Below are 15,943 nucleotides of genomic sequence, written 5' to 3' on the forward strand. Positions count from 1 at the left end.
AACTTATTTATATAGCAAGATCTTAGTGCATTATCTCCATTTGCATGACATGCTGTAAATAATCCAATACATGAAATTTCATTATTTTAAGCTTCTTTAATGATCCTGATACTGACCATATACATGCAAGCCAGTGAGCAATAAGAGCAAAAGTAGCCATAAGCAGCAGAAGGACGGCAGCACCATATTCTGAGTAACGATCAATCTTCCGAGCAACTCTCACCAACCGCAAGAGTCTTGCTGTCTTCAGGAGACCAATCAATGTTGTTGTCTGTATACAACAAAAATTTCTCATTAAAACTCTGCAATGAAAATAAATATTATTAAAAGAACATCTTCTTCTTGATAAAAAGTAATCCATAATGGAATAGTTACAGAGAGAAGAAAGGAAACAGTATCATTCAGTTAACAGAGGAAAGTGTCATTGATGAATATAAGTAATGTAGCTGACTTTTCTACTTAAAATACTATATAGAGAATTTGGAGATGAGGCTGCCATTATGGTGAATTTACATTCATATGTCCTTTTCCTGAATGTAGAATTCAAAAATCTAGTCTAGCATATAAAACTTCTCTTTTTTATACTGACTACTCTGCTGCACTAGCTAAATGGTGACTGATAATTTAGATTTTCCCATTTCAATAGTTCCTTCAGTTGAATTACATGTTAGAAATTTAAATGAGCTCTTCTGCATTTCATATAGGGGTTATTTCTGATTATAGTTCAGTTACTATCAGTTATCTGAAGGCTGAAGTCATGACACTACTATTAATAACATTGTTAAAAACTATAGTACTGAAATCATAGTTTATGAGAACACATTGCAAAATTACTTCCAATTTTATTTTAAAAGGGTATATTATACTGTGAGAACACACTGAATACTGTATCAGAAGAGGAGGTAGTGGACAAAACTTTATTACAATTTAAAACAAGTCTACTTAAAATATTTTACCACATCATTTAATTATTTTTAAAGAGATATTCATTGTTGAGCTGTCAGAAGATTACATACACAGAAAGTTTAATTTAATACAAATTCCTTTTTTAGAATTCAATCATGCACCAACATAATGACTGTGATATTAGTTTTAGTGTAACAATTATGAAATGTAGTGAGCAAAGTAAAATGTTTTTAGCTCTCATATTCATGTACAGATCCACAATGAAAGCACACTGAACTTCAAATTAGATTACATGGAGTGTATTTTTACCCACACAAAGAGAAATATGTACAAATGTTAATATTAAAATGGTGCCTGCACCACCTCCTTAGCTTTATACGATTTTTATTTTTCCTGCATATATATGGTATAAATTGTTGACATGAATCATTGCTACTGTTACTGGTCAACTGCCTTCCTGCAGTAAGGAGCCAAACAGAAACATGGAGTGAGAAGCAACTCACTCTCTTCTACCAAATATTTTGAAAACTCCTCCACACATAAATTATACCAAGCATAACTTCATACACAGAGATTCAGTGAATGTTTCATGAAGTTCTCATGTAAGATATGCAAATACGTAATATTTCTGAAAATTTCAAGATGTAGCACAATCAATGATTTATTAAAAATATTGTAACAAATCAGCTACCTGTAACTTTGACATGTCTCAATTTTCCTATAAGTAACCAGTAATATAAAAATGAACAAACTTACAGTAAATATCTCACATTTTTCTGAAAACTGTAAGATCTAAAATTGAAGTGTGCTAGTTCATTCACTGTTATCTGTTCAATACTTTCTATGAAACTGGTAAGGAAAATGGTAACAGCCATCAGCGATCACTAGACACAGTGATTTTTATACAGTATTCTACACAGTAACATTGGTCATTCCAGCTTAATTTTATTACATTGGGAAACCAGGCTATGCCTGTCAAAAGCCAGAATAAAGATGAGTGGTAGAGGAGTAACAGCTCTCAAAGAAACATTGGTCCAGCTGGCCTGGCTGGTGGTACCAGGGTTAAAGGTGAAGGTATTCAGTGATTTTTAAGGTGAATGAGGACCATTTGTCCCAATAGTGGATAAAGTCAAGGAATTATCTACAAGAAATAGTCAACAATGCTCAGGAAACTTTCTGAGCAGTGAAAGAACAAGGAAAATAGGAAGTTTGGTCTCCAAATTCTAGAAAAACAACATGAGAAAGACAACTTTAACCAAAATCATGTGGTAGTCCAGGTGGGGGGTTGATGTGTCAGGACAGCACCCTGTGCCTTGTAAAAGTTTCAGTGTTAACAAAAAGCCCTTGGAAGTTTAGATGGACCACTTGGTAAGCAAAAACAGGTTCAGGAAAGGAGCACAAACATCAGAAGTGGAATATGCAACAAATGAAGGAGAAGGTGTTAGAAATTACATACAAATTAGGCAGCCTCATGATGGACATTGTTGAGTTGGCTGGAAGAAAGAAAAGAGGAGCAGGCTTAGAAATGTTTAACAATTTTTTACAAGGATGGCAAAAGACCAAAGAGCAAAAAGTGGTGTATCTCTCATAATCAGTACAAAGCAAACATAAAGTAGCACACTTAAAAGCTGTAAATGGAAATATCGTACAAATTAACCGTTAGTTGATTTGACGAACACATTTCCCTTCAAATCCCCCTTCTTGTTGTGGACAGGAGGGGCATGCTGTCCTTGCAGCAGTGCCTGGCAGGTCTGTAGCTGGCTCTGTGATACCAGCAGTGGAATCGACCTATGCCACTCTTCCATCAGGTAAACATATTTCCTCCTGGAGTTAAAGTGCAGAATTGACAACAGTATATGTATGCACATAAATGTTGATTCATCAAAATGACTAATGTGTAGTATTCAAGAACAAAATTGTCTCTTCGATTTAACAAATGTTTAGTAATGAGCAAACAATTTGCAGTAGTTATCTGATTGGATATTTGTCAAAAAGAATGTTTTGGTTTCAAGTGGGTTGGACTACCTGTTCCATAACTGTCATTTTCTTTTTATGTCCTGATGAATTACTGAAACCTGAGAGTTATGGATGCAATGGAATCAGATCTTGACATGTTATCATCTGGTGATTCTGATGAAGATAACATCAAAGGAGAAGATATCATTTGCAATGACACTATCTGCTCTGCATCAGATTGGGATGAAGAAACACTAAAGGCCATGGTGACCCAAATTGAGAAGGAAGCCTCTGTTGGGAAGAACGAGAAGAAGACAAAACAGTCAACTATTTGTCCCACAAATACTGGCCTGAAAAATGTGCAGAACACAAGAAACAAGAATGGTTCAAGAAAGAAGAGTGCTTCAACAGCTTCCTTCCAATAGATCTTGGTGCCACCAAAATGCAAGCTACTGTCTGAAACAGAAATGGCCTGGAATTTCCTGCCTTGGCTGAATTTCATATTCTCCCTTGCAGATGCTTTGATGCACAAATGACTCACTGAAAGAAAAGATACTGTAGGACAACATCAGTACATGAAGCAAAGAATAGAAAACATGTTGAGGTTACAGCCATCTCTGAATAGTGCCCGAAACAAAACGAAGAGGAACTCCACCCCTCCTCCAGCAATTCCCAATGGAGGTCATAGACCCACATCCCAACCCAGCCCTCTCAACCTAAAAAACTTTGCATTTGCAGAGACTGCAATCATAAGCTGAGAGGAATGACAAAAAGCAACTGTTTAATGTGAGATGCACCTGTGTGTGGGGAGCATCACAAGATTGTGTGCAACATGTGCCATCAGCAGAGCTCATAAATCCTGAAGAAATTCACATTGTTGGGATGAGGGTTTTTCCTTTGGAGTTGATTTTGTACAGTTACTCAATGCAACAATTGTAGTCAAGAGGCCATTTGAGATAGATAGCCATATGCTTCAATCAAAGGCGCTTTGATTTATTTTTTGTACCACTTTTGGATGTTGTATTCATTTTTATCTTGGCTATTCTGGTTATTTCATTGCATATATGTACTATCAGTGTTCTCACATTTTCTGCCAAGTTATTTTTTATTCATTAGATAAACTGAGCTAATATTTTTCTTGTGCTGTTGTTTGTGTAACTATTGTTTCTATTCAATACTCTTGACATGTGATCACATAGATTATTGTACAAACAGCTGATGTGATTTTCTTTTGAGTACTTATTCCATAGTTTTCCTGCTGCGTGAAAAGTATGTATCAATGCCCTTTTGTTTGTGAACCTGTGTGGTGTGAGTTTTTGTGGTTTATTGCAAAAAGAAAGACCATGAAAATCTTGAAATATATTTGTCTTTAACCTTCCTTCAATAAAGGATTTATAATTTTGCTGTTGTGTTGCTTTTAACCATTTTACTGGCCAAACATCTATATGGTAGTAGAATTGATGAAGTAGAGCTATGGAAGGGTTAGAGATTGGTATAATATTTGAGGTTTAATATGAATTTATTACAAACTCGTGTGAAAATCTTGAATTTGTATGCAATCTATGATGATGAACTAAATACTAATAAAGACAAGTTCTTTGGAATGATTAACAAGGAAGTGGCTAAAATAGGTAAGACTACAGAATTTACCATCCTTATGATTCTAACAGTAGAAGGGGTTGAAAAACAAAGAGCAAAATAGTGGAACCCCATGGAGAAGTAAATTTGAATGACTATGGAGAAAGGCTAACAGAAATACATCAAAGTACTTATCTTAAAATACTTAATGCTCTCTATACTTGCAAAGAAATCCACATGTTTACACAGTGCAACACACGAGAAATCAGAAATCCATTACTGAGCACATGAAAATGAAATGGATCATGAGTATGCAGTTTAATAATTTAAGAGCATACAGAGATGTTATATGTGGCTCAGACCATGGCTTAGTTAAAGCTAAAATAGCATTTCCTTAAAAGCATCAGCAGCAGAGAAGTATACAAACACAGGAAGAACTGAAGAAATTACAAGTAAGTTTTAGAATATATACAGTCTGGTGCATGATAGCACACTATTACTCTATCAACAGAGACTCCATCAGAAGCTTGGTGAAACACATAAATCTGTAGATGAAGTGGTGTTCTAATGGTGGCAAAAGAGTAGAAGTCCAAGTAAGAAACTGTGATAGAATAAAGAAACAGAAGCACTGCTGATATACACTCCTGGAAATGGAAAAAAGAACACATTGACACCGGTGTGTCAGACCCACCATACTTGCTCCGGACACTGCGAGAGGGCTGTACAAGCAATGATCACATGCACGGCACAGCGGACACACCAGAAACCGCGGTGTTGGCCGTCGAATGGCGCTATCTGCGCAGCATTTGTGCACCGCCGCCGTCAGTGTCAGCCAGTTTGCCGTGGCATACGGAGCTCCATCGCAGTCTTTAACACTGGTAGCATGCCGCGACAGCGTGGACATGAACCGTATGTGCAGTTGACGGACTTTGAGCGAGGGCGTATAGTGGGCATGCGGGAGGCCGGGTGGACGTACCGCCGAATTGCTCAACACGTGGGGCGTGAGGTCTCCACAGTACATCGATGTTGTCGCCAGTGGTCGGCGGAAGGCGCACGTGCCCGTCGACCTGCGACTGGACCGCAGCGACGCACGGATGCGCGCCAAGACCGTAGGATCCTACGCAGTGCCGTAGGGGACCACACCGCCACTTCCCAGCAAATTAGGGACACTGTTGCTCCTGGGGTATCGGCGAGGACCATTCGCAACCATCTCCATGAAGCTGGGCTACGGTCCCGCACACCGTTAGGCCGTCTTCCGCTCACGCCCCAACATCGTGCAGCCCACCTCCAGTGGTGTCGCGACAGGCCTGAATGGAGGGACCAATGGAGATGTGTTGTCTTCAGCGATGAGAGTCGCTTCTGCCTTGGTGCCAATGATGGTCGTATGCATGTTTGGCGCCGTGCAGGTGAGCACCACAATCAGGACTGCATACGACCGAGGCACACAGGGCCAACACCCGGCATCATGGTGTGGGGAGCGATCTCGTACACTGGCCGTACACCACTGGTGATCGTCAAGGGGACACTGAATAGTGCACGGTACATCCAAACCGTCATCGAACCCATCGTTCTACCATTCCTAGACCGGCAAGGGATCTTGCTGTTCCAACAGGACAATGCACGTCCGCATGTATCCCGTGCCACCCAACGTGCTCTAGAAGGTGTAAGTCAACTACCCTGGCCAGCAAGATCTCTGGATCTGTCCCCCATTGAGCATGTTTGGGACTGGATGAAGCGTCGTCTCACGCGGTCTGCACGTCCAGCACGAATGCTGGTCCAACTGAGGCGCCAGGTGGAAATGGCATGGCAAGCCGTTCCACAGGACTACATCCAGCATCTCTACGATCGTCTCCATTGGGAGAATAGCAGCCTGCATTGCTGCGAAAGGTGGATATACACTGTACTAGTGCCGACATTGTGCATGCTCTGTTGCCTGTGTCTATGTGCCTGTGGTTCTGTCAGTGTGATCATGTGATGTATCTGACCCCAGGAATGTGTCAATAAAGTTTCCCCTTCCTGGGACAATGAATTCATGGTGTTCTTATTTCAATTTCCAGGAGTGTATTATCAAAAATGGTTACTAGTAAAACTGACGAAGATAAAGGAAACTAGGTTATATGGAACTGACGAGTATGGAATGGCAAGCAATTTCAACCACAAAGAGAGGAATGTGGGATAGAGTAGGCACCAACATTAATACACATTCAGAGGGGGAAAATGTTCAGAAGTATGGAAATTTATTAAAAGAGTTCAGTCACATGCGAAGAATCACACCAGTATACAATTAATATCTACAAAAACAGTGGGTAGACCACTGCAAGAAATTAATGACAAAAAATGGGGCTGATTACAAAACTATTTCACAGGCACAAATATTAATTAGAGAGACAGAGATAAACATTGAAATTGCTGTGCATAAATTTAAAAAATGGCTGAGGTGCAGGTACAGAAGGAATCCTAGCAGAATTTGTCAAGTGTGGAACAAGGAAACTATTCGAAGCCTTGATACAATTTTTATTTTTCCTGCATATATATGGTGTAAATTGTTGACATGAATTATTGCTACTATTACTGGTCAGCTACCTTCCTGCAGTAAGGAGCCAAACAGAAACATGGAGTGAGAAGTAACTCACTCTCTTCTACCAAATATTTTGAAAACGCCTCCACACATAAATTATATAAACTATACCAAGCAAAACTTCATATATAGAGATTCAGTGAATGTTTCATGAAGTTCTCATGTAAGATATGCAAATAGTTGCAGGCAAAAGTGTTTCAGAGAATACTGTATATTGCACTTTGTTGAACATGGAGCTTCACAGCAGATGACATCAATGTGTTTTCATGTTGAGCCAACAGCATTGTCAATTACAATTGCAGTGAGCATGGGATCATCAAGACTAGGCCATGGATCAATCCAAACATGTTGCCTACTCTGATCAATTATTCTCTTGTTACACCAAGTCAACAGTCATGACAAAATATGTCATAATCCAGGTGAATGGCTCCTCAAAACATTACCATGCCACAGATGAAAGCCAGTGAGTGTAGCACTATGTTATGGGGGATGTTCACTTGGTCTTCCATGGGACATGTGGTAGTAATTGAAAGCACCATGACAGCTGCGGACAATATGAACATTCCCCGAAGATGATGGCATCTTCCAGCAATATAACTGTGTCACAAGGCCAACATGGTGCTACAGTAGTTTAAGGAGCACAACAGTGAACTGATGATGATGTCTTGAGCACCAAATGTGCCTAATCTGACCCTGAAGGAACATATATAGCACATTACTGGACACCAGCTCCATGTCCACAAACAATTAGCTTGTAATTTATGAGAATTGCCTGTACAGTGCATAGACATCAGGTTTCAAATACCTTTGGAAGTCTCCCATAGACTTCCTGAATCCATGGAATGTAGAACCACTGCTGTATTGCAGTCCACATGTGGACCAACATGCATCTAAGCAGGTGGTCCTAAAGTGTCGGCTCCTCAGTGTAATTTCACTATGTATAATGTATTTTAACAGCTTATATTCAGGAGGTGAATGACAGTTCAGATTTGATTACATGAAATTTTTTAACTATATTCATGGCAGTAAGCTGAAAGACATGAAAGAAATACATGTGGAGGAAAGAGGAGGATGAACTGTAAGCAGATGAGAGGAAATGCATAAACTTACTGGAAAACCCATGAGACTCTTCCGCCAAATTTTGGGAATAAGCATGGAGGGCTGGGTTGGGTTGTTTTTGGGGGAGGAGACCAACCAGTGACGTCATCAGTCTAATCAGATTAGGGAAGAATAAGGAAGAAAGTCAGCCGTGCCCTTTCAAAGGAACCATCCCGGCATTAGCCTGGAACGATTTAGGGCAATCACGGAAAACCTAAATCAGGCTGGTCGGACGCAGGATTGAACCATCATTCTCCCAAATCCAAGTCCAGTGCGCTAACCACTGGGCCACCTCACTTGGTAATAAGTGTGGAACAACTATTTTTATCTTCCAGTATTACAGCTACAAAGCAAATAGTCATCGTCCAGGAGTCATATCGGTGGACTTCTGAGCATGATCTTATAGCTGTTTATTTCTTCAGACACCAACAAGATACAGCAAGAAATTTGCACAAAAAAGCACACACAATAGTTCAGAACACAAAAACACTAGACAGAAAACAAAAATCCACAGGGATCATACTTCAGATTGTTGTTCATTCTGATCAGCAGATGATGCAAACTCTGAATATAAATACCTATCAGTGTAAATTTGAAATATGAAGAGATTTCAAGCACTGGCTAAATTATTGATTGGGTTATCTAAAGACCATATTCTCACCACTTTAACAACTACACATTCTCAAACCATGTGGTTGTGGCTATTTACTGAGTGGTGTTATATATCATAGAGTGGTCAATAGGGATACAGTGTTCATCCACCACAGATCTGTTTGGCTGAAGATGACAAGTTTACATCTGGTGTTTTGTATATGTGCTTGTGCTTTGTGCTTTGTATATATTATGTCATCTATAGCATTTACACAATGTCATGAAATATTATAATTTATTCATTAGTTTTATTATTTACATTCATTTTTGTATTCACTTCTATTCATTGTTTTCACAGTAATTTAAAATTAATCATTCTCTCAGATAAAATGGCAATGACACACAACATTCTGATATACGTCTGGAAAATGGGAAATTATCAAGCCCTTTTAAGTACTCATGTTGCAAAAACAAAGGTACAGAGTACTGCCATGAGCTGTGCTGCATCTTGTGTGGTGTAGTTAAAGTTGCTGACTAGTGTGCTGCAGTTCACCTGTCAAAACCTGACCACAAGCAATTAATTGTCATTTAGTATTTAACATTTCTGGAAGTTTCTAAAAATATCTTATATTTGTATACATAGCAGCTCTCTCTGTCCATGAGCTCAGTTCTGTTCAGTTCATTTATGGGTTCACAGCAGTGTTCATAATAAATGTGCTTTCAGTGCTAAGTTTTCTACTTCATTGATCACCCTGATTTCAGACTTGGACTTGATTCAGGTTATGACGTGACATTGTTTAGTGGAGATGCCAGGTAGTTCACAACATCTACATCATTGTGGCTCCAATCAATGAATGTAAAAGTCATCACCTATACAGACAGGAATCAGAATACAAGCAGTACATCACTCCCATCATCTGTATATTCAGGAGACCAATGATTTCCAAAACAGCTGAAAGTCTGTTGCACAACAACACTGTTGAGGACCCAACAAAGTGGTTGAAAGGATTCAATTGAGTCACTAAATGATACAGGGAAAATAACATGATGTGTTTGGCAAATGTGCACTTTAGCTGGAAGACATATCCCAGCAGTGGTTCAAGAATAAAAAAGTGAAGCTCAATTGCTGGGACAAATTTCTAGCCAATCTGAAGAAAACTTTTGGTGAAAATCAATAGCAAGATCACTTAGCAGAAGGACAATTGGAAAACAGAGCACAACACCCTAGGTAAATCATACAGGATGATTTGGTCCTAACACAGATTTTGAACTTTAGTATGACAGAAGCTGACAAAATCTCAACCTTCCTAGTTGGTTGGTTGGTTGGTTGGTTGGTCAGTTGGTTGATTCAGGAGAGGGAACCAAAATTGGCCATGCCATTTCAAAGGAACCATCACAGCATTTGCCTGTTGCATTCTAGGGAAATCACAGAAAACATAAATCAGGACGCCTGCATGAAGGTTTGAATCGTCATCCTCCTGAATGTGAGTCCAGTATGCTAACCACTGCGCCATCTCGCTCAGTCAAACTTCGTGGAAGTGGTCACAGAAGACATGTATCTAGCTCTTCTGGTAAAGTATGTCACAACAACAGAAAAATCATCAAGCAGTTCTAGCACACTGAGGAAATGCAACAGAAAATAGTTGGACAAAAGAGGTATGACTGCCTGCCAGATGTGGTTCCTATGGCAATTGTGGAAGTTCACCATATGCCGTATAGTAACAGGAGAGATTCAGTAGTATACCATGACCAGAAATGTTGGACCATATGAACTAGAGACAGCAGCTTTGACAGTTAGGCCTGTACATCAGGAAGTAATATAGAGTGTGAGGGAAGCAGTATATCAGACTTTAGCACCAACCTCTGGTGCCAGTTGAACGCACCAGGAAGGAGGGACTCTGCCAAGTCTGATTTTCCACAGCCATCAAATGGCAAGCCAGCACATGACCTAAGAAGGTTTAACCAACTCTTCCACCAAGTATAGCACCCCACAGAAGAAGACCTCTGGGTTGAACACCACTGCCTTACCTTGGATGAGGTTGCTTCCCAACATAGCACAATCATCCCATCATTGTACAGAGGCTCCACCCACTAGTCTTGCTCCTAAACTCAGGAAAACTAATTGAGGCAACCACCTATTGAAGTGAGACCACCATAGATGAAAATCCATGATAGATGAGAGTCAGCAACATGTCAGGAATGCTCACTGATGTCATCATCAACAGCCAACCAGTCTTTGCTCTAGTCAACCCAGGAGCTTCTTTTTCTGTAATGTTGAATGCTTATTATCACAAACTAAAGAATACTGTGTTTTGTGAAACAACAAATTATGTGAAAGTTGCAAATGACTAATATGTCCAGCTGACAGAAACATGTATTGCAAAAATAACAATCGATGACAGAACATAGCCATTTGAATTTGTCATTTTATCGGAACGCAGTCATAATATTATTCTTGCATGGGACTACTTACAGTCATCACAAGCAGTCATAGACTGTGGAAGATCAGAGTGCCACTTTGGCAAACCTATTTTGACAAGCATATGCAATCAAGTTTGCTCTGAGCAGTTGTTTGCAGCTGAAGGTGATGTTATCCCATCATCATTAACAAGGTGATTTCCAGTCATCAAACTAGATGCTCAGTTAGACCTTGAAGCTTTTGTAAATTGTAAAAAGCTACTCCATCTCAGAAAAGAAATCCAAATATCAGTCAACTTTTATCGAAGTGCCAACAGAATATGGCCTGACCGAGGAACAACATATGCAGGTGTTAGCCATACTGGGACAGGTTTTAAATGATTTCTAATCTGGAGTGGAGAAAACACATACCAAGCAGCACTTGGTAAAATACTGTATGAACACTGGGAAATATTCAGCATTTAACCAGTGATTGTATAGGGCATTGCCAGCTAAATGACAGGTAGTCCAGAAGGAAGTGGAGAAGATTGTACAAGGTGCTATCACTGAACTTTCAGAGAGTCCTTGACCTCTCCTGAGGTATATGTGAAGAAGAAGGAAGGCACATTGGCATTTCTGAATCGACTACAGGTGACTGAATAGAATCACAAAAAATGTCTATTCACTTCAGCACTTTGATGATAGTGAAGGCAGTTTCAAAGACCCAAGCATTTCTCAACTACAAACATGCAGACAGGATACTACCAAACTGAGGCTGTCTGAAACAAGACTGCCTTCATGACAAATGACAGCCTCTATGAGTTAAATGTTATGACATTTGGACTACATGATGCTCTAGCCATCTTCAAATGTAATACAAAAAACCTTCTTTGACACCTAAAATGGATGATGTCTCTTTGCTATTTGGATGACACTGTCAATTTTTGAAGATATATGAAGAACATCTAAGCCATCTGAAGACCATGATAAAGTGTGTATAGACTGCTGGCCTCTGCTTGAATCTGAAGAAGTGCCTCTTCACCACTCAAGAAATAAAAATCATGGGACACCAAGTGAATGACAGTGGACTTCATCTCAATCCAGAGAAAATAAGAACAGTCACAGATTTTCTATTTCCTCAACATATTTGTTATATAAGAAGCTTTCTCAAAATCTACTCCTACTGCTGGCATTTTATAAAGGTTCTGTACCAAGGAACATCCCTCCCAAGAACCACTGCAGGGAAGCACCACCTTTTCCTGGAAAGTGGTGCAAGAAAGATCTTTCCTTGTCCTTAAAGAGGCAATAACATTTTCTCCAGACATAGCATTGTATGAAGAGAATGCTGAGATGGAACTTCAGACTGATGCTGTCAGTTATGGGTTAAGTACTATTCTAGTAGAAGTTCAGGTAGGTGCTAAATAGTAGATGGCTTTTGCTTGCAGGGTACACTCCAAGTCTGAGAGGAACTACTCTATAACTCAATAAAGAGTGCCTTTCATTTTTGGGTCATCAAGAAGATCTGGTGATATTTATTTTGCAAACCTCAATCATCACTTTGACAGACCACCATTGTCTATGCTGGATGACTAACATGAAGGATATACCGCATCCACTGGCAAGATGAGCACTGAGACTTCTGGAGTGTGACATCACAGTGGAATACAAAAACAGATGCAAACACAAGGGGACCAACTGTCTTTCAAGGAATCCTGTGGCAGAACGCAGTAGCATGGATGAAATCTCAGTCGCTGCTGATAAATGAAATTGCTGGTGAACAGAGGGAAGATCCCGCATTGCTGAAAACCATAAAACCCTTTAAGAATGAGGAACTGACCATAGGACAATTCCAGTTAATAAACAGAATAATATATAAGAGGACCCATGATCTGATGGGGCAGCGATGGTTGCTGAACATTCCAGCTCATCTACATCCTTCTCATCTATGTACATCTATGTCCAGCTATTGTGAAGTTTTTCCAAATTGCTCCAAAATCTGGTCACCTGACAGTCATGAAGACTCTAGACAGGATCAGATGCAGGTATCACTAGTCAAGTCTCTACCAATCTGTTATACATTGTGTTAGCCACTGTAAGGAATGCCAGAGAAGGAAGCTATTGCTGCAATTACCTACAGGGCATCTAGTACCAATTCCCTCTGCAGTACCACCATTCCACTGAACTGGAATTGACCTCTTGGGGGTACCCAGAAATTATGAACAGAAATTGAATGATAATAGTCTGCACTGATTACCTCACTTGCTACGCTGTCATTAAAGATGTGCTGAGAGCCAAATCTCCAGAAATTCAAGGTTCCTTGTAGCAAACAGCATTTTGAAGCAGGGAGCACCCCATGTGATGATCTCTGATTGCTGAAAAGTTTTCCAGTTGAGGCTAGTATCAGAGGTAATTTCACATGCAACATTACCAACAGGAGGACAACTACCTACCACCCATAGACTAACTGCCTCACAAAATGCTTTAAAAAGACATTGGCAGATATGGTGTAGATGTGTTGTAGATGTACGCTGATGCTGAATAGAGAGATTAGGATACAATACTGCCTGTTGTGATATTTAAATACAATACAGTGGAGCACGACACTACAGGCTTTACACTATTCTTTCTGCTCCACAGTTGTGAACCAAAACAACAATGGACATCAGTTCCTGTTTCCATTTGACTCAGAATGACTAATGAAACATCTATCATCATGACCAAAGAAGCAAGACAGCTCACCTGCATACATACTCTGGATGCTCAGGAGCAAGACAGAGTGCTATAGCACTAAGCAATGGCCAGTGAGACTTAGTAAAGATTTTTATGCCTGTGCAGGAAGTTAGACTATTGGATATTATGGGGCTTCATCACTTGCTGGACATCAAATACAAAGACAAGGATTATGACTTTTCACCAAGAACACAGAAGTGAAGAAATGTTGTCCATGTCCTCTCTATGAAGCCTTACTACAGTCCTGAGGAATAGAGCAACAGTGATGGCTTCTTGTTCAAGGAAACTGAACACCTGTTAGATAATCACAGCTTTGATGCGAGGGGCTCTCTTCCATGCTCATCATAGTGAAGAGACTGTGACAACATGACCAGAATGTGGAGATCTGCCAGTGCTGACTTACAGAGGACCATGAGCAAGATTAAGATCCAGGGTGCTGTAGTTGGCTCCAATGAGAATTTCTGAAACAATTATTCACCATTACTTGAGGAGAGGGAGCAATGTTGGACCAGCTGCATGCAGTGAGATGTAGCATTTAATGTTGCTGGCTGGGGCACTGCAGATCCCCAGCTCAAACCCAGCACTCAGCAATTATTTGTTCTTTAGTATTTATTGTTTCTGGGAGGTTCTTGAAAGTTCTTACATGTGAATATTTGGTATTTGTGTAAATAGCACCATTCTCCATCAAGGAGTTCTGTTCTGGCTGTAAACTGGTGTTTGAAATAAACCTACTTTCACTGCTATGTGGTGTACTTCCCTGGTGACCCTGCTTTTGGAATTAGACTTGATTCTGGTTACAATGTGGCAGTATGATACAATAAAGTCACATTAATGTTTGAGATGTGTTCTGCATTTATGATGATAATCTGTTTATCACTACACACATCATCTGCAGAATCTAAATAATAATGTAGACTAACCAGAATTATACAAATATCTGGAAGACTGAAATGATACACTGCATATAGAAGGTTGTTGTTGTTGTGGTCTTCAGTCCTGAGACTGGTTTGATGCAGCTCTCCATGCTACTCTTTCCTGTGCAAGCTTCTTCATCTCCCAGTACCTACTGCAACCTACATCCTTCTGAATCTGCTTAGTGTATTCATCTCTTGGTCTCCCTCTACGATTTTTACCCTCCACGCTGCCCTCCAATGCTAAATTTGTGATCCCTTGATGCCTCAAAACATGTCCTACCAACCGATCCCTTCTTCTTGTCAAGTTGTGCCACAAACTTCTCTTCTCCCCAATCCTATTCAATACCTCCTCATTAGTTACGTGATCTACCCACCTTATCTTCAGCATTCTTCTGTAGCACCACATTTCAAAAGCTTCTATTCTCTTCTTGTCCAAACTGGTTATCATCCATGTTTCACTTCCACACATGGCTACACTCCATACAAATACTTTCAGAAACGACTTCCTGACACTTAAATCTATACTCGATGTTAACAAATTCCTTTTCTTCAGAAACGATTTCCTTGCCATTGTCAGTCTACATTTTATATCCTCTCTACTTCGACCATCATCAGTTATTTTACTCCCTAAATAGCAAAACTCCTTTACTACTTTAAGTGTCTCATTTCCTAATCTAATCCCCTCACCATCACCCGATTTAATTTGACTACATTCCATTATCCTCGTTTTGCTTTTGTTGATGTTCATCTTATATCCTCCTTTCAAGACACTGTCCATTCCGTTCAACTGCTCTTCCAAGTCCTTTGCTGTCTCTGACAGAATTACAATGTCATCAGCGAACCTCAAAGTTTTTATTTCTTCTCCATGGACTTTAATACCTACTCCGAACTTTTATTTTGTTTCCTTTACTGCTTGCTCAATATACAGATTGAATAACATCGGGGAGAGGCTACAACCCTGTCTTACTCCCTTCCCAACCACTGCTTCCCTTTCTTGCCCCTCGACTCTTATAACTGCCATCTGATTTCTGTACAAATTGTAAATAGGCTTTCGCTCCCTGTATTTCACCCCTGCCACCTTCAGAATTTGAAAGAGAGTATTCCAGTTAACGTTGTCAAAAGCTAGAAACGTAGGTTTGCCTTTTCTTACTCTTTCTTCTAAGATAAGTCGTAAGGTTAGTATTGCCTCACGTGT

At 39.8% G+C, this 15,943-nt stretch overlaps 1 protein-coding gene across 1 annotated transcript in view; it reads right to left on the reverse strand.

The window, feature by feature from the left end:
* Positions 1–15,943, reverse strand: part of LOC124721780 (potassium voltage-gated channel subfamily H member 2) — an 887,059-nt gene that overhangs the window by 365,417 nt on the left and 505,699 nt on the right. The window contains exon 5 of the mRNA XM_047246894.1: positions 117–271. Within this exon, the coding sequence (XP_047102850.1) occupies positions 117–271 (155 nt within the window). The remainder of the gene's footprint in view (positions 1–116; positions 272–15,943) is intronic.

This window comes from Schistocerca piceifrons, chromosome X (assembly GCF_021461385.2).
Source record: "Schistocerca piceifrons isolate TAMUIC-IGC-003096 chromosome X, iqSchPice1.1, whole genome shotgun sequence".
NCBI classification, from domain to species: domain Eukaryota; kingdom Metazoa; phylum Arthropoda; class Insecta; order Orthoptera; family Acrididae; genus Schistocerca; species Schistocerca piceifrons.